At 39.5% G+C, this 23515-nt stretch overlaps 1 protein-coding gene across 9 annotated transcripts in view; it reads right to left on the reverse strand.

Moving 5' to 3' along the window:
* dmd (dystrophin) overlaps positions 1-23515 on the reverse strand; it is a 320693-nt gene that overhangs the window by 104353 nt on the left and 192825 nt on the right. For all 9 annotated transcript variants that reach the window (XM_044344903.1, XM_044344899.1, XM_044344896.1 and 6 more), the window contains 8 exons: positions 16732-16832; positions 16279-16390; positions 16077-16190; positions 15510-15665; positions 15247-15417; positions 10451-10633; positions 7650-7784; positions 5886-6035 (listed from right to left, as the gene is read on the reverse strand). In XM_044344903.1, the coding sequence (XP_044200838.1) occupies positions 5886-6035; positions 7650-7784; positions 10451-10633; positions 15247-15417; positions 15510-15665; positions 16077-16190; positions 16279-16390; positions 16732-16832 (1122 nt within the window). The remainder of the gene's footprint in view (positions 1-5885; positions 6036-7649; positions 7785-10450; positions 10634-15246; positions 15418-15509; positions 15666-16076; positions 16191-16278; positions 16391-16731; positions 16833-23515) is intronic.

Consider the following 23515-nt stretch of genomic DNA (forward strand, 5'->3'; position numbering starts at 1 on the left):
AAATAGTGTCAATGCCAGATGGATTAAAGCAGCTGATACAGGTTAGGGCTGCTGCTTCAACTCCAAATACCAACAGTGTTTGAAAAGTAATAGAAACTGCACTATTTACTGTTTCTCACCAAAACACACTGTGTATATCCTAAACATGTCCATAAAACATTTGCAGAGCCAAATTTTGGAAGAATATGAATCCTACATTGTTTTCATGAATATATTCACACCTTCACTATTTTACTTTGGCTAAATTCTTGTGCAGCGTCTGTGTTTTAGACAGCATTTAACATTTGTTTTGGTAATGGCCATATAATATGAAAAGCAGATGTTGTGAATGACACTGTAACAAATGTCAACAAAGGTTTATGACTTATTTCTTACTCTTAGCTACTATGCTAAATAGCTAGCTTACTAAGCTTAACTACCCAGCTGAGCTTGAGATTAATGCAGGTTAACTGGCTAGTTGCTCAACATTTTAGTGATCTGATCCTAACTCTGCTTTTACTCTGCCATTCTGCTTCTAACTGTGTTTGTTTTTTACATATCCAGGTGGAAGTAGTACATTTTTGAGAGTGGAGCAGAAACCGTAGTACGAAAGTAAATTGGAGTAAATTTTGTTTTTAGTAAAACTTTTTGCATTATCAGTTCTGTGAAGATGTTTGATGTGACCAAATGTTTTCGCCCAAATATTTTATATTACACCTCCAATCATTAATTCATATATTGATTTTATGTATTAAAAAGTAAGAAGAAGAAGACAATTACTTGATGTTAAGCCTAATAGAACCTTGTAATTCCAAGTGGAAACTCAGCTCTCAGTATTAGAAGATTCTTTCCGCAAAACTGTATGTAGGTTTTGCAATATCTGAAAACCACTCACAGTTATAATCTTACAATTCTAAGGTTACAAAATGTCTAGTTTTCATTTGCAGTCCCTGGGAAGGTTGAAAAATGACCCTCTGCAAAACCGGCCAAGAAAACTAACCTAGAGATGTGACAGTGTGTTCTTCAAACAGCACTGATCAAATTAGTAAAAGAGGATTTAACAAAGAAAAGATGATTCCCTTGATACAGTCCCCTCAGGTTAAAAAAAGGAAAAAAAAAAAAAAACATTAAGGCCATATTTTGGTGTCTGAATGCTTCTGCTCCTCCATCTGTCTTCGCAGAGATACTCACAAACACCCGCGTCCTGTCTCTGAGCTTCCCGTCCTCTTTACAGATGACAAACAAACAGGGCTCAGAGCCGCCTGGTCTCACCTCACATGCATACATGCTGACATACACACCCAAACAAAGGACACCGGCTTCTGTGATTCTTTCAAACACACTCTCACAGACAATACACGCTATGACTGTTTCTACCCAAACATACAAAAAGTCTGAAATAAAAGAATGTGACACGCAACACACACTGTCTCCGATGGGTAGCCAAACAAAGGGAGGCTTATCAGGCTGCAAGGAGAACATTAATCTGCTTCTATTGTGAGGGAGGATCAACCCAGCGGGCAATGAGTGTGTGTTTCTATGTGTGTGTGTGTGTGTGTGTGGGTGCAAGTGTGTCTAATCTGTCACTGAGGATCACTGCAAGAGGCTGAGGATGTTATTGCTGCCATTGATGATGGCTGATGATGGCTAGAAGGAAGGGAAGGAAGACATGGAGAAAGGAAGAGGAGGAGGAGGAGGAGGAGAATTAGGAAGAGGAGGTGGCAGAAAGCAGGTAAGGGGAGGATGAAGAAAAGCAGGAAGATGGGAGGGGACACAAAAGCAAAAAGGATATAGATGTGAAGGAGTAGAAAGAAAAGGATGAGGAGCAGATGGACAGAAGGAGGAGGTGGATGAGGAGTTTGGAAGAGAGGAAGATTGTTTAAAGTTCAAATCCAAAGCAGCGGCACAACAGTCAGATATCCAGTGTGTCAGCAATCTATGGAGCTTTTTTGGGATCATTAAAAGAAATGACCACTCAACTGTGATCATAAACATCAAACATTCTTATTCATTATTATTTTTTCACTGATTTAAATGAAATAATCAGGTGCTACCAGTCGACGTATTTTTTTACCTCTGTATAATTCATAATTACATCTCACTCTGCACATAATCATGTGATTCTGGTTTGTCGATAATAAATATACTTGTACATCATGTTGGTTTAGGTGTTTCTTCTTACAGTGTATAACTGATTTGTCCAGAGGAAAAATACTTACTTATTTCCATTTTTATTTTTTGCCTTTTATGTGTTAAAAGGTACAGACGTACAAGGTGGGCATTTTTTTGTAAACAAAAGTTCTCTTCACATTCAGAGTGAACATAACTTTACATTCACTGAAACACAGTGTGTGTGTGTTCTTGAGATCACTTTGACGGCATTTCCTTCCTCATAAAACATTTGCAAAGCCGATTTTTTTCAATATTTTAAATAGTTTACATCCATATTTGCTTGCTAACAGTCTTCTTTGATCTCTCAAGTTAATTGAGCCTTTTATCACTTGAAAATTATTACCAGAATCAAAGACCTGTTTTCCAGACATGACCTGGAAAAGCTGATTCACAATTTTGCTTTTAGCAGATTGCTGCAGTAAGGGTGCTCACTAGAAGAAAAGCTGCTTTGGCCCCAAATACATTTCTCAATTGCTAATTCCTTTTGAACCCACTAGAAGCGTCAGATCATCAGGGACTGGTCTATTAGTTGTCCCTCGGGTTGACACTAAGCATAGCGAAGCAGCTTTGAGTTATCAAGCTGCCTACTATTGGAACCAGCTTCCTGAGGACAGTAGTCAGTAGATACATTTAAAAGACTTATAGCTCACCTGTTCACCAAAGCCTTTGACTCAACACTAACTCAGCCTTTAGCACTGTCACCTTAAATGTCTTCATTAGTGCTCATGTGTTTTATGTGCTTACATTGTGTAATTTCTATCATGCTTTTACATGTGTGTTTAATATATATTCAGTTTTATATGTTGTTTTTCTATTCAATTAATTGTTCTTGCTGTAATAGTCTTTTATTTTCGTTAAAACCCTGCTAATTGCACGGGGTATTACATGTGCTATGTAAATAAAGTTGGAACCAAATGAATCACGCTGCCAGGATCCTTGTACGAGTGCACGATACAAACAAAACTCACTCGTAAAAATGTTGCTCCCTAACTCAACCCTGACCTACCTGCATGCAAGTCTAGTAATAATTGACATCGTGTCTTTTCAAGCTATGCTGGTGATGTCATGTTTTTGATGCCTTCTGTCAGTTGTCTTTATTCTAATTTCTGTTGCAAGCAGAGGAAATTTCCCACAATCCAGTTTTGATCTAACCACAGATGAAGGGTTGCAGGCATCATTATGTTTGGCTCAGAAAAGATGACACTCCAACAGAATAAAAACTCATTCATTTGAAGTACTGCTGGACAAAGTAAACACTCTCCTATTCATTATCTAATGGGCCACCTCTTGATGATATGTACCACAGGTTAAACCTTTAGGTATTTGTGCTGTTTAATGATGCATGAGCACAACAGACGAGGTGGGGAACTATGAACTACACTTTATGAAATAGTTGAACAAAGTTAAAAAGGAAAAAAGTACTTCTTTTATAATAGTAGGTAACAGTATTTCACATAATGTTTATACTAAAAGTGACCAGCAGGTTAAAATCTTTTGGTTTTAATACAGAGCCTTCAACTACTGATTGGATTTCCCTTTTCTACAGGAAAAGCATGAATTTGTGAAGTTAGTAGAGTTCAGCTTTAAAGGTCTCTGAAAAGGATTTTAATGAAAATCTCTTTGTTTAATCTCTACCGTTAAATGCTGCAGTAGTAGAGTGGTTATTATGTTGACAGAATTCTTACTAACCTGACACTTTTAGCAGTAAGATGTATTTATATATAACATGTATTTTTTCCTGAATCAGGACATATGTCAGTTAATAGACATATTACAGACATATTGAGTACCATCATATTGCAGCTTCTATCATGAAATTCTCATTTAGGATTCAGACAAGCTACTTGATGTCTGAGTATTCTGCTGTTCTTTCTATTGCTCAGCATGCTTATTATAAGCCAATACATACATGTACAGTTATTAGAGTTCAAGCCTGAAGGCCTGAAACCATATTGTTCTTGTGCTGTTATATTATTATTATTTTTCTTCAGAAATGTTTGCACAAATTCCCGTGAGATGGTAAATACCAGAGACATGAGGTTTTGCCCATTGATTGGAAGTTGTGTGCAAGTGCTACCCAAGAAATATGACCCCAATCTGCCATATGGTGGTGCTATAACAACAAACTTTATGTTTTGGTCTATAACTTCAAGTCTAAGTCTCACAAACAAAATTCAGATAGATTTTCCACCATTCTTAATTTTTTGAAAAACACATTTTTAACATCTTCTAAACCACAGGTCTGATTGCTACCAAATTTTCTGTGGATCATTATTGGACCAAGCTTAACAAATGTTACATAAAGCTTGTTGTTATCTTATTTAGTTTTCAAGATACTGACCAATGAACTTCACAAGGGCATGGCTCAGCAAATAAATAGACCAAAGTCAACAACTGTTGGGCCAATCATCACAACATATATGATATGGATATGTCCACATAATTACCTGAAACATCCCCTGAAGGTTTCATTCACATCAACCACTAGATGCACAACAAATCCAAAAAACACAAATCAGACTATAAATCAGAAATCATTAGAATGTGACCAATGGGGGGGATCAATAGGGGGCACCACCAGTTGCTAACACCTGCATGAGCCTGGTGCAAATTTGACCATAAATCAATGACAGGTTGTCCAAACATCATCAAACTTGGTGGATATTTTTAATTAAGCTGTTGAAGCTTTCAAATTCTAACGGTCTGTGTTGGCTTGAACACCAGAATCGCCGCTTACGGCTATATTTTTTTACTGTTAGTGTACTGTTACAATTATTAATTTGGCAGGTGCTTTTGTCCAAAGCCGCATAAAAATGAGGTATAATCCAAGTAGATCAAGCAGAAGCCTTCAAGATAATAAGTGAATAAGTGCTGCAGTGCTCACTTTCAAAGTCCCCCTAAAGCAAGTTCCACGAGGTTGCAGGTGCACACAGCAAGGCATAAGTGCAAGAAAATTAGAAGAGAGCATATCAGATAAATAGGTGCTATCAGAAGAGGCAGGTCTTCAAGTGGTTTTGGAGGGCAAAGAAGGATTCCGCTGACCAAACTGACCAATTTGTCAACTAATTGTATGAAAAGACCAAAACCAACATTGTGTTAATTTGTCTCCCAGCACTTTCTAATTTCACAAACAGTCTGAATATCATCACACTTATTCTTTAATGACAAGCAACAAGGACCCTGTGGAGTGTAGTGCCATTTTTGGCTGGTAGAAGACCAGACGTGCACTGTGTTTAGAACCATTTGCAGAGTGTTTATAGTGCATGCTAGCAGCCCCGCCAGGAGGACATGATCTTTCTGATGGTGTATAGTGTGAAGCGATGCAGCAGAATCAACCACAATGAGGAGCTGAGCTGTTAGTTTCTTACTGTTTGCCATTGTTTGTTGTTTAAATGCCTCCATAAGCTCATATAAGTTTCTTGAATCTCACAAGTCTTTTTTCCATTTCTGTTTTATTCTTTTGTTATTTGTGCAACCAAACTGATTAACTAACTTATGGGTAATCAATTGTTCACAGCAAGCCACATTTGTTTAAATGCAAACTGCACTCTGGATTCAACTCATACAAAACAAATAAAAACTGCATTGCAGTGAAATGAGTGAAATTATTTCCTGCAGCAGGAATGTTTATCAAATCAAAAAGTAATATCTCCCTCCACACTGCTTCCCATGCTGCTCCTCAATGTGGATATGCTGTGTATGTCTTTCCTGTATAAGTCTAGTTTATGTCTTACCCTCGCCATAAGTTCATCCCATCGAGTGTTGAAAGCGTCTAGTTTTTGCTGTATCAGCTCATCCAGAACGCCTCCGTCCATCAGCGTCTGAGCCAACTCCCGAATCTGGTTCCTGTTGTCCTCTGGGTGGCGCAGAAGAACCTCTAGGCCCTGTACACACAGACACACACACACACACACACACACACACACACAAAAACACAGACAAAATAATGATCACTCACACTTTCAAAGACGGATGTTTGTGTTGTATTCTTTATAGCTCAAAGTCCACATCCTCCACACATCAGCATTACAAGAAAACATTAGAATTTAAAGTTAAAAAATTCAGCTTGCTGGATTGGAGCTAAAAAGATGCCTTTTGTAGTAGTGATACTGTCTTTTGGTGTACATAATAGTATTATCTTGTTTGCAGGTGACTAATGATGAGGGAGGAGAAGCTTACTGAAAATTAAGCTGGATAAAAGTGTTAGGTGATGACATGTAGAGGCTAAAAGAGGCCAACTAACCCTCATTCCTGTGACCACATCACTTAACAGCTTTTCACATATTCTAAAATGCCAAAAAAAGGTCTGTTTGGCTGATGTCAACAGGCTGTTCAGCAAACTATAATACAGCTGAGGGGGCAGTTGGTTGCATTTTTGCAGTTATGTGTTAACTTCAGTGAAAGAATGCATCATGATTCAGAGGCTTTAAGCTTTTTTTTTTTTTGCATTGTTTAATCTCACCAAATCCCTGGGTATAACATCTGAGGCAATCTGCTAAAGCGCAATTTAAGTAAATTAAGTTGAGTTAGGGTTAACACATAAGCCTTTCACTTTATTTCCTCAGGAAGGCCAGTAAACCCCAATTTCTGTAATTGCTAGAAGTGATGTAAATTATATTGGATTTACTTTTTTTCTGCGTGTGAGGTCTGTTTTATATATATAACATCAGGACTATCCAGGAACCTGCATACTGAATCTGTCTTTATTTCCTCCAAATAGCTGCTAACAGTTTTTCTCTCACATCCTTCCATTTAATGACATCTCTCTCCACCACTTCCTCAAATTCCCTTAAAAAGATCTCTCTTCTTTCTCCTTCAGTTTTCTGCATTCCTCTCACATTTGATTATTTTGTGATCATAAGAACATCACTCTTTTTACTATCTGTTGGCTTTTTAGTCTGATGCTGTAGGAAATTGGTCATATTCAGCAACAGCTCTCAATTTATATTATCAGAGTAAAATTGTTGACTACATAACTAAAATGTAAAAATGAGAATGCTTCTTAGCCTTGGGACTGGTCACTTACTTATTTCAAATTTCACATAACACGTTCATCTTTTGTGCATTTAAATACATCCACTGATGAAAAGTCTTTAATTAAAATATGTTATTTATATATTTTTAGCTTGATTGCTGCACATTTCTTCCTAGACAAAAACTCCAGATTCCTAGCAGTGACTTTTCAGCAGAAACAGATGTCATTTTTCAGACATAATTTTATTCTCAGTGCAACATCTGACACCCAGCCTCCGCCTAAATACCTACTTACCTACCTGCCTAGAACTCTCTTTGCACTGCTTCATTTAAATGAACTCCCTCCCCTCCCCCCCTGGTAGACTGTGCGTGCTGTGCTCAAAATTTGTGAATTTCAAGGACAGGAGAATACCACACCGTTGGAGTCCCATTACACGCTTGTCGATGCACCGCCATATAAATGGAGCCAAAAGGTGTGCACGTCTTTCCCCTTCATTTCTTAACTTCTCCCTCTTCATACTCACATCCAGTGCCTCCTGCAACTCCTCTGCTCCTCCTTGCAGGTTTTCTGTCTCATCCAGTTTCTGCTCCAGCTGGTCCAGGAAGGCGTTCTCCTGCTCCAGGTAGGAGAGCAACTCGCACCAACACGCCCACACCTCCTGCATAACACACACACACACACACACAATTATAAAAACATCATCAGCCACATGAAGAGACAAGAAGAGAGACAGATTGAAAGGATTAGTAAACGGATTGGTGAAAAAACAGATGATGCACTTTAACGATTTTGACATTTTATGTGTTAGAGGGGAGACAGACGGAGAGCAGCGGGAGAAGACAAACGTTGAGAGAGGGAGAATTTCAACCGTAACGTAGAATCACCATGAAGATCAAGATGCAGAGGTAATTATTCCTCATGAAAATGAGGCGGAGAGAAGAGTGGGAAGACGAAGAAGAGACTCACACGACGGGAGGACGGAGAGAGAAGGAGGAGAACAACACGCACGAGGCAGCAAAACACAACATCAACCCAAATGAGAGTAAAGTTTGAACATCATTTAAGGACGCTGTCTCAACTTTCTCGCAGTACTGTTTTATATTCACGTGTTCAGCATCGGCTCAGGCCATCATATCAACATCTGTTCAACATCGACGTGTTTGATGAGTTTGTTTCCATCTGCAAATTAGCAACAGTTGCTTCTGTCTGGCATCTGGTGATTGAGTTAGCTTCTTAAATGGAAAATGAAGCTAAAAGGTCTTTTGAGCAGCACTTTTATAAATACAAAACATTTAAAAAAGCACTTGACATTATTGTAATGCACTAACTAATGGAAGTGGCAGAATGTGGTTTATAATGTCAACAAGAGGACGTTTTAAAAACAGCTTTTCAGAATACAAAAAAAAAGGAAAAAGAGAAGTTATTTTTCCTTTGTGGAGCAAACAGAAAGAATCAGGGTTGTCAGCTCTCTGCTTTTCTTGTGAGTCACTTGCTGTCAGGCTCTGTCTCACGCTCTCACACTCCTTGATGAAAAATGTAGCTGCGAAGGTTATAAAGGTTTCCTCCGCATACACAATACTGTCTGAACGCTTTTTACCCCATGTTTTAGCACTGACATAGACCTTTTTTCACAGCAGACATGTTAACTTGTCATAGTGGGAAAAGCACAGGTGTTATTAGAACATTACTGATGTTAAGCCATGAAGGTGTGAGCCAGTGAGCCAGCATCCACAATACAAACACCCTGAAACTAAAGCAGCAAAAATAGAATTCATTTGATTTTTTTTGAACTTGTGATTTTCCTATAGCTACATCAAAATATCTGATTGGTCCATAAACATTACAAAGAGCTCAAAAGCCACAATTTGAGTGGCATTAGTTGGTAGAGATGAACTGTCATTTTGCATCTTTTACTGATGTACATGTCCATGAAAATAGAACTTTTAATGTGTTTAAGGCAGAGAGTGTAATAGTTTAGATTATAGTATTAGGTTCACATGTCACTGGATGTAACTGGTAGTTTTGCTGAAGCGACAAAGCTGATGTTGTGTTTTTTGCCTACAGGATTCTTTCCTCTTGAGTTTATATAATACCCGCAGCCATCACACACAGCTGCTGGAACCATCCATGCATCTCCAGAAAGAGAGAGCTGCTTCAGTTCTTTTAATATCCTGACATGGTGACAGGATCTAAAGATAAGTGACCTCTAGTGCTTTTCTACACATGAGAAAGATACGCTGTTAGTCACAGATCCTGATTTAATCCAGTAAAAACATTAGGAATGTAGCAGTCGTCCTGAGGATTGAGTCCTGAGCTCCATCAGTAGCTGTCAGGACAATTTTTTTTTAGTAAATCTCCAAACTCCATTTCCTCTGGAGAATTTGCTGAATGGATTATTATGTTTACTTTAAGTTTAAATGCAAAGTCTGGCAATATTTGCTAAATAACTGAATATGGAAGCAAATAGTAACAATGAAAGCTCATTTTTGTGCACCATAAGTTAGTGTAGTTGTTGTGTCATTGTGCAGAGAGGCCTGTCATTACACGTGGACAGGAATTTCAGCATTTCATAAACATAAATCAAACCCATGGCCACTTGGTGGCAGTAGAAACAAGCTGTGAACACAACACTGACATATTATCACCTTTTAAGAGTCAGTTCACCCAAATAACTAAAAAAAAACATATTTTCTCACTTGGCTCTATAGTGGTACCTCGCCATGCAGACAGTTGTGGTTTTACTTATGCAGGAGATTTCTGCCTCCAGTCCACAGAACACACTGTCCACAGTTCTGTTCTGTTAAAGAATGGATCTCCTACATGTATTAATTCAGCATGCAATCTCCATCACTTTTCATCACACTGTTTCTCAACCAACCAACAGCTTAAACTTTAAATATTAAAATGTGTTGTGATACTGCTTGTTAATATTAGCTTTAGTTTTTAATTGAGTTAGGTAACACGATAACATCTCAAATGTTAGGAGAGCCAAGCCTGAAACAGTGCTGCTTGGCCAACCCTGCTTCATCTCAGCTCATCTATAATATACTGTATATACCCTCTGAGAGAACACACATACACACACACACACACACACACTCATCTAAACACCTACAAAGCAGCATGCCCTCCAGGACGGCACTGATGTATGTGAGCACCACAGTCTTGGCCTTGACACAACATGTAAGGATGTTATTACATTGGGCAAACAAGAACACATGCTCCCTCCTCCTTCCCCCTGTGCCCTCCGAAAAATTTCAAGTTCATTTTTGTTTTTTCAAGTTAGAAAAAAGACAGAGACCACAGACAAAGTAAAAATCATACCTCCAGAGTTTTACATTTCCCATCCAGCCGGCTACAAAGGCGCTGGTAGTTGGCCGTCAGCACGTCCAGCTCCGAGCGCAGGGCATCGTGGGCCGTGGGTGGGGCCTTGGCGATGAAACTGTTAACGCTGTCGGTCAAGAGTTTGACTTTTAGCTCCTTGGAGTGGACTTCTTCTTGGGCCCTCTGATGGAGAGACGGAGAAGGAGAGAGATGAACAGCTGATATTTTTCAGGGACAGAAGAGTTGTGCTGGTTGGTTGAGACTCTGCTCTGTAAGGTGACCAGCCCTGTAAAGTGTCCTCAATGAGATAACAACCCCCTTCCTCCAACAAGCATCTCTCAACTGAAATGTGTGTATTTATGGAGTATGAGGCAATGAAAAATACACTTTATCACTTAAAGGTAAAACTTAAAAAGAGACAGATTTTTAGAAATAGGTCAAATTGAAGCAGCAGATGTGGACGTATCCAGACTTTTAAAAACACTGAATCCTACATTTCCCATCATGCAAATCCATAGCACTGCCTGGTAAATATTCACTCTTTCAAACTCCATGCCTGCAGTCTATCACACAGGCTCTCTGTTATACATTTGAAATCATGAGCTCATAACCGTGATGACATCATTAGGATTATTTTCTCAGACTTTAGAAAAAGGTCCTTTCAGAATCACGTAAGACGTTATATGTACAACTGTTCTGCAAGTGTAAAATTTGTGGAGTGCCCCTTTAAGGTTAAGTCTTCCCAGATTTACTAAAAAAAGTAGATTTTGTAAAATCTACAACTAAAATCCCAGATGGAATAGAGCTAAATGAGAATAAAACTATTCTCTGGCCTGCAGACTCATACACATCCCAACCAACAATCTTGGGCCTCTGTATAAAGAGCAAACACATATACTGGAGGGGTAAATGCCATTGCCCTCTAAAAGGCACAAAGTGTTTCAAATGTCCGTGCTGCTGCTGCTGTACAAGCCAAGTTCATGTTTTTAGATTTAAAGTGCTGTCACACGTACACAGAGGCTATCTGATCGTTTTTTTTTCCAAACGCAGGACGGAATTTAGACAACAGATTTATGTTCAAATCAAAATGAAACAATGCACAAGTCATACAGATACATGACTTATACACATCTCATATATCCCTTCTATCTTTTTTAGCCACTCAGAAAACAAAGCACACAATGCTGACTGGCAGATTACATTTAAAGGTTTACAGTCACATCAGAACATATGAATAAATGCATCAAATACACACCTCTCCTATCTCTGGGAGACAAAAATAGCCTACACACTCTACAGTATTTCTTTTGAAGTTATGTATTCAAGTTAATTGCTCATTTTAAAGCGCGACATGAAAAAATGATGGATGAAAAAATTCAAACAAACCAGCAGCAGACCCCTGCACAGACTAACAATCTCACATCACACTCTGCTGAACAGGTTGCTTGACCGCTGATACTATAAATGTGAGACTGGGGAATTCTAAATGAGTTGAGGCAGGCACTATCTATGCTGCTGAGTGTCTGTATAGACAGCACAAAATGACAAACCTCAGGAGCCCTGACTAGAGTATAACACATACAGACACATTCAAGCAAACAATGCACAATATGTTTCACTCTCCCACCGCTGATAGTGGAAGTCCACCACAGAAAAGTGAAAAGTAGCAGTGCACAGCTATAAATCTTCCAACACTGTATCGGGTGCACAGTTGTGGTAAGGATCAAAACAAACAGAGCACCGACACTCACAGATCAATATTCCTCTTATTTACTTTAGGCAAAAAAGGAACATGTTCCATCACATTCTGCTTTCACCACAGTGGAAACAAACAGACCTCTGCTTTATTATTGTGAGTCGAGCACGTTGAATCATATTTTTCATGTTTTCACCACAGAGAGGTCCATTTATATTTTGGTTTATATAATTGATATAAGTGTCCAACTGTTTCCTGTCCACAGATGTTGTGACTGCGACCTGTTTTTCTACCTCAACTCTCAACCAGTTTCAGAGCAGCTCAGCCTCCCATCAGATTCTATTCTCAGGTGTTCTGTGTGGTTTTTTTCCAGTAGAATTCAACTAATCCAACCTTCCAAAACTATGCAGCTGATATCATTAGCAACTCTGGAAAACTTGCTAACTTGTCTCTTTTGAAAAACTTTCTTTGGTTTCATTGGGTTGGTGTGAAGTCACAGTGGCATCCCATCAAAATGTCTTTTTCCTTGTTCAGCTTTCCCTGACTTCTGTTCTGTAGACTTGATGTGACTCCATGGATAGCAGCATCTTTCACCATACAAGTTGACTGATATTTACCTCACATCACAGTCCAGATGGCCACTGTTTCACAAAGCTTATTGATGACCGTAGAGTATTATAATTCTTCCAGCCATTCTGGATGGATTACCAGCCCATCCCTGCTTGGAGGGTGTGTTCCTACCTCTGTCTCTGCTGCAGACATCTAAGAAATACTCTCAACCAACTGAAGAGACCTCCAGAGCTCTCTTACATTGAAACGTATAATTGAGTCAAATGTGATTTGATGAATAGCTTTTGCTGTTAAGTTAACAAGCCTCGTCATATCAGTAAAACTCTGAAAATTGAACAGTGAAAAGAAAAGAGAGACAGATGGCGAGAGATAAAGAGTAAGAGAGGTGAGGAAGAGAGGAAGATGGAAAGAAAGAGAGAGCGAGAGGGCTTAATGGATGGAGGGATGGATGCACAAACAAATGAATCAATGTATCTTCTGTTGACAAAGCCGCTAAGTGTGAAGAGACAGAGAGAGAGACAGAGTGAACAAGTAAGCCAACGAATCAATGAATGAAGGAGTGTAGCTAATACTTTCCCAAGCGAGGGAGAGAGCAGGAGAAGAGGGGGATTAAGAGAATAAACGAATGAACAGATTCACGAATGGAGTTTCCTTTAAGCGTGCAGCATAAAGGGGGAAATGGAGGGCGGGAGAAGAGAGAAAGAGGGGATGGAGGAATGAAAAAACAAGTGGCAAAGAGTAGAGGAGAGGAAAGGAGGTGAGAGAATAAGGAGGAGGAGGGAGGGAGGGAGGGAGGGAGGAGGAGATTAGCAAGAGCAAGCAAAAGAGGGAGAGTGAAATCAATTTTTAATTTTCAACTCGACTCTCAAGTAAACTTTTTGGGGAGGCGGGGTGAATGGCTGCCAAAGCTTTTGGGGATATCACAAAGCAAATAGTGCCATAAATTTACATCACAAATACATCACATTAAAGTTATGAAAGCCTAAAAAAAAGTGCGGCGGCGAAGAGGAGGATCAATGCAATTTGATAGAAAATTGAGGAATCGGGGGAACGAGAGTGGAGAGAGGTTTGAAGAAGAGACACAAAGCTTTGAGCGAGGGTACGGGAAGAAGATAAAGAGTGAGGGAGAGAAAGAAAGAGAGCAGGTTTTTACTTCAACAATGAAGAGAGAGGCAGGCAGACGGGGGGGGGGGCGTTATCGACCTGGAATTAGCCAGGATCAGGAGAGAGTGACAGAGAAAAGAGAAAGAACAGCTGCATCATCCTCGACTGTGAATGAATCTAGAGACCAAGATCCTCATTTTCCAGAAAAAGGCCAGGGGATATTTTTTTTTTTTTACTGGGATCCAATTAGAATGAACAATTACTCTACATTTAGGATTAAAAATAAATGTTCTGGTCTTGATGAACAGTTTAGAGATAAGAGGATCGATACCATTCTATACTATAGTGCAGTGTGTGTTTACACATGTGTACCACATCTTAGCTAGCCTGTGCGAAACAAATTCCGGTGCTTGTCTGGCCACAAACTGATGTAATAACTGTGCGCGGGGCCCTTGGACCTTCTTGTGAAAGTGACGTAGGCAGTAACAAAATCGGAAGTGGTCGGCTAGACACCATGAAGACACATGATTGACACAGGTGTGATCAGCGATGTGTCTCAGCCGTCCACTTGTGTTTGGATCACCAAAACACATTTTAAAACCAAGTGTTAACAGCCTCATAGAAACCAAAGCAGCACAAGGTCAAGCATGCAGAGAGACAGAGAGTGAATAAGTGTATTATGTCTATCTTCATCTCTTATGCTCAAAGAAAATAAAGTCAGTTTGATAAGTGTTGAAGATGTTGAGAATATTCTTCTCATTTCAGATCAGTCTATAAAAACTGTTTTAACCTCTCGCTGAGATCAGGACAAAAGAGGTTAAAAAATCCTCCTACAACCACAGTAACAATCTGAGCTGCAATCTCTCCACATTCTCATTCATGCCAACTGCATGGATGAATAAATGAATATCCAGCAAAACACTTTACATACAGCATGTGAGAAAATGGTATCAAACCACAGTCCCAATGTGACGGCCTGTCACTCAACGCTTGTGCATGTCAGACTTAATGATCGGGCGGCAGAATTTGTATTAATGTTAAATGATGAAATTGATGTGAAAATGCATCAGTGGATTCGTCATTAATTAAGGCTTCAACAACAAAATAAGTTTTAAAATTCATCAGTGATGCAGCCTGAAAGAACACAGTCTTCTGCTAAATATTGCATAAGCATTGTCTCTTTCCATAAATGTCCTGTCATGCTGGAATAAAGCTGCAAGGAACATTAAAAGTCACCTATGTCTGAATGAAACCCACTCAAAAATTTCTATACAGTCCCTTATTTCATCCTAAATCCATCTATTTCTGTCTCTGCCTCCCTGTCTATCTCTATCTTGAACTTGCATACACCCTCAGATCCTCCACAACCTAGTGTCTCTAACTCACACACACACACACACACACACACACACACACACACACACACCTTGAGCTCCTCTACAGCTTTGCGTAGCTCTTCGGGCGTCTTGTATGTGAAGTCTCTCTCCAGGTAGTCTTCCTCGGCTTGGTTGATCCACTCCTGCATCTCCTGCATCTCCTTCCTCAGAGCCATGGTTTTATCAAGGCCGCCTTTCAGAGCTGACTTCTTAGCGTAGGCCTAGATGTTGGGAAACATACATATGCACACATGAAAGCAAGAAAACACATTCTCTGGATGAAGGTTTTGGGTTTGGGGGTGGAGATACACACCTGCTTGCAGACGTTCTCCCACTGGGCGTTGAGTTCGTCCAGTTCTTTCTGGATGTGGATGGCAAACGGTGGCTCGGCCTCCTTTTTGAGGTACAGGCCCACCTCGTTGATGCCGTTGACGCTGGGTTGGATGGTGTGGATGTCATTCACCAGGGCCTGGCCAATCAAAATGCAGGGAGGATGTTACTCAGTCAGGTTTGCAGTTTTTTTACACATTTATGGAACATTTTCTGTTTATATTTATCTGCTGGTTTTCAATTTCCTCTCTCTTTCCTTGAGGTATACTCTATAGACTCTAGTATTTTATGAACTCTGAGGGTTATTTTATGAATTCTCTAGGGCATTTTTATTCCGAGCCCATTTTATTTTCATTTCATTCAACCAATCTCAACCTTTCATCAGTCTTGCTGCCATCTAAGCATTTTGTACTGGTAACCTTTTATATTCTGTTAGTAAGAAATAAAAGATATGATGTCAATTAAGTTCAAGTTGAACGGTTACGTCAAAATGTGGGTGTGAAAGTGATGGTTTAGTTTAAAATCACGCAGTGTTACTTGGTTTCCTCACCGTGCACTGCTCTAATTGTTTCTCCAAGGCTTCAGAGTCTCCAAGCGCCGGCCATTCTTCATTCAGAAAGACATCCACATCTGCCATCCACTTCTTTAACGTCTTTACATCATTCTGATGGAGAGGGACACATTATGTCACACCTGGCCTCATAACCAGACTGAATTACCATTTTATTTTATGTGAATTGCTTCAGTCTCACCTCAAACTGCATCAGTTTGGCCATGAGCTCCTGGATTCTCTGGGCGTTCTCTGTCAGCGTGGTGCCGAGTCGTTTCCAGCGCGCCATGATGGCGTCCATCTCTGTACGATACCTACAACAACACATGTGCTTATAGGTCTTTTTCATGGCAGACGTTTTGACAAATTATTGCAGGGAATCAATAACATTACTGATTTGCAGGTTGTGGAATGGTGCATGTTGGATTACTTGGCTTACTGGGACACTTAAATGGAAAAAGGTCTTAAAAATGGCATTCACCAATTTTCTCATACAAACCGAAAATGATGATCCAACGACTGAAAACCAGCATAAATACAAGCTATCATCATAAACACCAAACTGATCGCACTGTAATCTCTATTCAAAGTTCCATGTTGTTTACTTCTTTCTTTTAATGGTTTACAGATCACTTCATTCTTTCCTATGTCTTACCTCTGGCTGATGTCTGGCGGAGCTTTCTGGAAGACCTGGTCTACGGCCGACGTCAGGTAGTCCACCTCCCCCTGGTGTTCAGCCAGAGCCACCTGGAGGGCCTGGAGGGGTGAGAGGGAGATGGATAGATAGAATGAGAAAGAGAGACAGAATCAGAAAATATGTGAGGTCGACTGTAGGCAGATGGCTGCTCACAGTATATACAAAACAGCATCATATTTGAACCTAAATTAATTAAATGTCAAAGCTTGAACTGTATTTGAACCTCACCTCCAAAAAAAGGAAACGGTAAATCCAAACTGAGTCTAAATAAAAGCTGTGTTACTGTTAATGGTCCGGGTGGATATAGAGTGAAGAGTGGAAATGAAATGTGTGGGAGTTTAACAGTGGGAAAACACAAGTCTGAATGGCTCACAGGACCGTATTGTATCATTTTTTTTAACTGAAAGATGGAAAGGGGAGGAGGCCTAGATAACGTTTTACAGTTTTTTTATTAGGGTCCTTTGAAATATTTTGTGTAAATAAAAAAAGGGGCTGTGCTTGCAATGGGAGTAGACACAGATGAAAATAAAGCTGATTTCATCATCAAAATCAAAGTTCATTACATCATTAAAATCCTGATATGAAATAATATGATTTATCCCTGATTATAAAAGTCAATTCATGCACTTCTAGCGTGTTATATCGAGAAAAGAGTTGCCCAGTGCTCTACAAATCAATCATCGAGCTGGCATTTGCTTGACACATTTATCAACAAGCCTCGGTTACGCCTCGGCAGTAGAAAACAAGCCTCACATCTTTATATGATTTATCGGATAACCATCTATCATACGTGCTCCCATCCCTCATGTAAATGCCATGGAGCTAAAATTCTGTGTGGCAAAAGCTCGTTTTCCCAGCATGTCTATTACATTCTATGATATTGAGCGGGGCGAGATGAGAAAATGAGGGATGATGAGCATGAGAGGTTATGAGTCGCCACAACACTTGGCTGCTACTGTTAACATTTTGTAATGAAAGCCCTTTCACAGTATTTGATTTTGCTTACCCTGTTGTGCAGGGTGAATTACAAGTGGATAGTTGAGGGAATTCCTGGTGAACTTTGAGGTAAGTTTCAGTGGAGGATTTTGGGGAAGTAAGCCTTGTTCACACCAAGGTGGCTCAGAGGCTTAGTTTAGCTTAGTTCAAGCACAACCCCTGGACAGGACATCCGTCAGTTACTATGGCTTACCCTCAATCCCTCTGCTGCAACACTGAATCCCAAGAAGGGATACATTAAGGGTTAGTTTTGTTAAAAGTTTGGGCTTTTTCTTTTCTTTTCTCCTTTCTCTCAATGATTTTTATCCAGCTCTACTGGAAACCAAGGACTCACATGGACACTCTCTGTACTGACACAAATCTAAGTCCCAGTTTCCCTTTTGAGATGAGTGAACTCCCTTATTAGAGCAGAGATCCAAGAGAAAGGTGAGGAGGTGATACATCACAATGCAGAATGATGCCAAACAGCATAATAATTCCTATGACCTCTTTGAACTCATGATCTCTGGCTGATGGACAGCCTTCATCCTACAGGGTTGGGTCATATACAGTATACCAGTAGATAATAGAGATATTGCTATACCATTTATGCACTCTAAACTCAGGAAATACTTTTTGTCATTGCATTCCAAAATGAACCACACAGTATGAGTGTCTTCTGATCTGATGCCCCTATCACCAGGACAACATTGTCAAAAATGAATTGGCTAAAGTCAGGGAAAGTTTGTGGTTTGTGTAAAAAAACTACTTGGTTATAGAATCTAACAATGAATCCAGGGTGTAGGCAGAAGTAAACAAGCTGTCATTACTGTGATGGCATCTCACGGGATAAGCTGTCTGCTTACCAATCAATCTGTTTAGCAACACTGTAATGTCTGTAAATAATTTTACTTTTTAACAAATTTTGTCCAGCTTTTGCAAAGACATATGTCCTGGAGATCCTGTAGAACCTGTTACTGGGCGCCTGTGCCTCAGGAGGTAGAACAAATTGTCCACTAATCGGAAGATTGGCTGTTCGATCCCCGGCTCCTCTAGTCTGCATATCACAGTGTCCTTAGGCAAGATACTGAACCCCAAATTGCTCGTGACGGCTGTGCCATTGGTGTGTGAATGTGTGTGTGAATGATGAGAAACTCCTCCTGATGAGCAGGTTGGCACCTTGCATGGTAGCCTCTGCCATCAGCGTATGAATGTGTGTGTGAATGGATGAATGTGGCATGTAGTGTAAAGTGCTTTGAGTGGTCGCAGGACTAGAAAGGTGCTATATAAATACACAATAGTACATTTGTAATAGATAGGTGGATGTCTTCACCAACACCACCACACTGACTGTACTGTGCTGTAATCAGATGCTTATGTGTGGTACCCTTGACCCAATTATTTCTTCTTCCACCTCCTTCCAAAACACACTGGTAACCAGATAACAATAATTATTTATAAAGACAAGAAGAACAAGGAAGCAAGTAGACAGTAACACATGAGCTGTGCAATAGCAACATGCCACCACTGTAAAAGTTAAAACAAAGAACCATCATGTGTAGTGTTTCCTGTTTTCTTCTTCTACAGAGGTCTTACTGTTTGCTTGCTGTAGATTATCCCACAGCTCCCACTACAGTGTCAAAGAGCAATGGCAACTCTCCCACTGATGAGAGCTGAGAGTTTAACTTCCACATGATCACAGATTACCCTCATTGATTGGAAGGGGCGACTGCAGACTGTCATCAACCCAAACATCTTTGCTCTCACTGTTGGTAAAAAACCACCACCTGAAGCCGATGTCTAGAAACACATCAGTCAGGAATTAACTACTTCACTGTGCTACAGTCAGAGCAGAACATGTAAACTACATGCTCCATTAAACACACTCAAGCTTCTAGCTTGTGAGGAAAGAGAGTTGTTAATTTAAATCTGTATGTGAGGACAGACTGTAAGAGGTCTTGTTGTACTACGACATCTCACTACTTCTGCCTTTGCTCTTGGCTGCCAATAGTTATAATTTAGACTGACACAAGAGGTCCTTGTCAGGTAAATATAAGTTGTTATAGGCATTTGAACAAATGACCAGTGCTGTTGTTTTCTTGTGAGGATAGTCCTGCATTATTAGGTAAGGTTAAATTTAACAGCATATTTTCAGCCTCTCACTATAAGTGATAGCCCTTCATGAAGACACTATTATCTGCCAAAGTTAGAACACTTTTGGTTATTTCACATGAGAGATTTCTGTATTTGTGTTCTTGTCCTTGCTTTTCTCACTGGTTTGAAATGGGCAGGGCTCAGCTGGAAAAAGGTGATGTCACATATTTCCATGCACCAATCAGAGCTGAGTGAGGACAGTTGTGGGGTTATTTTTTGCTTATGTTGCCAACAGTATCAATCAGATCTGACCAAACCACACCAACACAGTACTGATGAAAGTGATTATTAACTAAAATGCTTAATAAATAATAACTAATTTTTTTCCCTCTAAATTTTAATTATTGCTTATTTATTCATGTTATTCATTTAATGTTATACAGACAAGTTAAACAAGCCAAATTAAACATTTAAGCCAAGCTTTCAAGAGCTTATTTTAGGTTATATTGAGCTCACATGGTACATATTCCTAAATAAAATCGTGTTCAGTAAAATGTCCACAAAGGATCATTCCATCATATGAGTACTGTTTTCACAGACTTAGTGGGAATGTGAAGACAACAAGGTAAATACACATAAACAGGGCAGTAAGTGTGTGTGTGGGGGGGAAGCACTTGTTTGCCCTAAGTTAGTTAGTTTTAATGCATTTTAGCCAAAAACAGACATTCCTATCTAGATAATGTACCTAGAAAACCTGCTGTTACCCCATAGAGCCCACACCTACTTTCTTCTCCCTACATCACCCTACTGCAAACTCACAAATGACGTCATAACATTGCAATCATGGGTAGAGATTGAATGCTGCAATCAGGTCTTTAATAACTTGTACCAGTAGCTGTGGATAATATTACTAATAACCTCTCTTCAAGCTGTCAGGAATATTTTGAATATCTGCTAGAGTTTTGTTTGTCTAACAGTGGGTCAGCATTCAAACTAAGTTCCCACCTGAGGGGGCGCTCATTTATTTTAATGAACAAAGTAAAGGGGAAATAGTTGCGCTGAAAATTAATGACGGCTTATCAGTATGCAGAATGAATTCCTAATTATTATCTACAATCAACTTTAATTAATCTCAGGCTACAAGGTTTGATCTCCCTGCTATGCTACAACACTATTATCAAGTTTAAGAGGGCTGAGCACACACACACACACACACACACACACACACACACACACACTCTATGGTGTGACTTTGACTTAAGTTGAAGATAAAAATCAACACTTCAAAAACAACAACAAAGTAGGAAACAAAAAAACAAAAGACCTTGTATTCTTTTGACTAGAAATACAGATTAGCACTGACGCAATGCAAAAAAAAATGTGTGTGTGCGTGTGTGTATGCATTCACCTCTGTTGGCATACAATGCACAGGCATTTCTAAGTGTGTGTGTGTGTGTGTGTGTGTTCTTCTGAGTGTGTATCTGGAGGTAGATATTGTGATAAACAGAGACACTGATTTGCTCCACTGGGATTTTGCTCACCCGCCTCTCGTAATTGCAGAGTTGTAGACAAACACACACACACACAAACAGACACATGGGCAGACCAGCTCTAGCCTGCTCTCTGCATGTTAAGCAGATTCTGGCTTCACAAACTCACTGATTTTCACTGAAATTGAAATTCTTCCTGCTTGTTTTTATAGGTTTCTGAAGGAAGCGTTTAGCTTGCTGTTAATGCTGCTGCTCTAAATAAAGACGGCAGTTTACAGGATACAAGAAAATAAACTACCGTAAGATATGAATGTACTGTACAGTAAGCTGCTTTATATTGGTGATATAATATTAGCTGACTGTCCAATGAAAAAGTGCATCTTGCTTCCTTAATTGCTTTTCCCTTAAGTAAATAGCTTGGGCGGGACACAATGCAGAGAGGGATTGCTGGAAAGTATAAACCAAAAGGATATCAGTTATGGCAATAAAGGTTTTATTTCATAGGAGGGGCAGCACAGCTTAGAAGTGTTGAGTTATCATTTTGGGAACCACTAAAGGAATATTGGAAGGAAATATAATATCATTTTAGTATAAAAACACAAAAAACAGCACCAGCATTGTTAAAATAATGTCAATCCATACCCTAAAACCTTTCACAGATAGAATAAAATAACAGAAGCTACAAAAGTGTTATTCATATCCATTTATGATATTTTCACACTCTTTTAAATTTTTTTTAAAAGATTCATTATCTTTTTTCCTTTAATGAAGTATAAGTGTCTTTCCTTACGTTAAAAACTTTGGTATACCTGTTTTGTAATTATCAAATTAGATTTAGTTAGCCAACAACAATGAGCAACCCAGTCCCAGGGAGAACAAAATACACAATTCATCATCATGTCCAACACTGATGCCATGTGTGATACGACTCAAGTTGAGACATGTAGAAACTGGAGCAATCAGACGCTCGAGTCATAAAATTTGAGCAATACAGCTCCTTTTCATTTAAATGTGTGATAGAGATTTATTTAATTTATCCTTTGGTTTTAAACTCATATACAAACAGAATTTAGGACAAAAACATATATACTGTACTATGCCACCTATAGAAACTCCTTAGCTATTAACACTTGGTTATGTCCCAAGTGAACTTGGTTGAAAATGACCTCTTTTGTTTAAAAGCACACCCTGGCTGCCTTAATGATCCATTCTACAGTGATTTTATGTTTACAACAGTGATTTGGGGATGTCCTGGTGTATCAGATCACACAATTTCCACACTAGGTTGTGGGTATGAATCAGACTCTTGGTTAATGGGGCATGTAATCTGTTTTCTCTCCCTTCTCTATCCTCTGCCTGCTACCTCAAAGAGCAGTGGAAAAGCATCCTTTAAAAGAGTGCTGCTTTGGCAGTTTGGCACCGCCAGTGGCAATATAACTTTACTACTCGTAGTAAAAACTGATTACAGTGTTATACAGCCTCACATGATTATAGAGCCAGCCCCATTTTGGCCTTTTATAGGAATTTGTAAATAGATTTGAGCAGCAGTGTTGTCAAGAGCATACATAGTGATACAGAGCAAATCCTCCTATCAGCTGAATCACGGTTGACTGCTAGAGGATGGTGGGATCATAGTTTCATAGTATATCCAACTAACAGCATAATTACCTGTGATTGATACCAGGTAGTTAGCTGCCATTATACTGACCTCAAACATTACACTGCCTTAAATGATCTAAGCCCTGATAGGCTAACTGATAAGTTCAAATACTTTACATGTCTCAATATGTTGCATCTTGTGTCAGTTGAGATGAAAGCGGTTGATAAGCAGTTGAAGTCTTAATTCAAGAGTATGGGATGAATTCGGCTAATCTGCTCATTTAAAAGTGAGAGTTAAAAGCAGTTGAACTGTGAGCTGATGAGTAAGAGATGAATTCGGTTGAAATGCCAGATGACATATAAATGAGTAGAAATTTACAGTTAAAGGACCCTATCTTACACCCGGCGCAAAGTGGCACCATGTGCAACGCAAGTGTCTTTGTTAGTTTAAGACCGACGCAGTTGTCATTCCCCCGTGCAGCGCTCACATTGTTTAAATAGCAAATGCATTTGCACCTGTCAGAGCGCCCATGTGCGTGTTGGTCAAGTGCATTGTTGGCGCATTGCTTTCTTGAGGCAGCAGA

The sequence above is a fragment of the Thunnus albacares genome, chromosome 24 (genome assembly GCF_914725855.1).
Source record: "Thunnus albacares chromosome 24, fThuAlb1.1, whole genome shotgun sequence".
In the NCBI taxonomy this organism is placed as follows: domain Eukaryota; kingdom Metazoa; phylum Chordata; class Actinopteri; order Scombriformes; family Scombridae; genus Thunnus; species Thunnus albacares.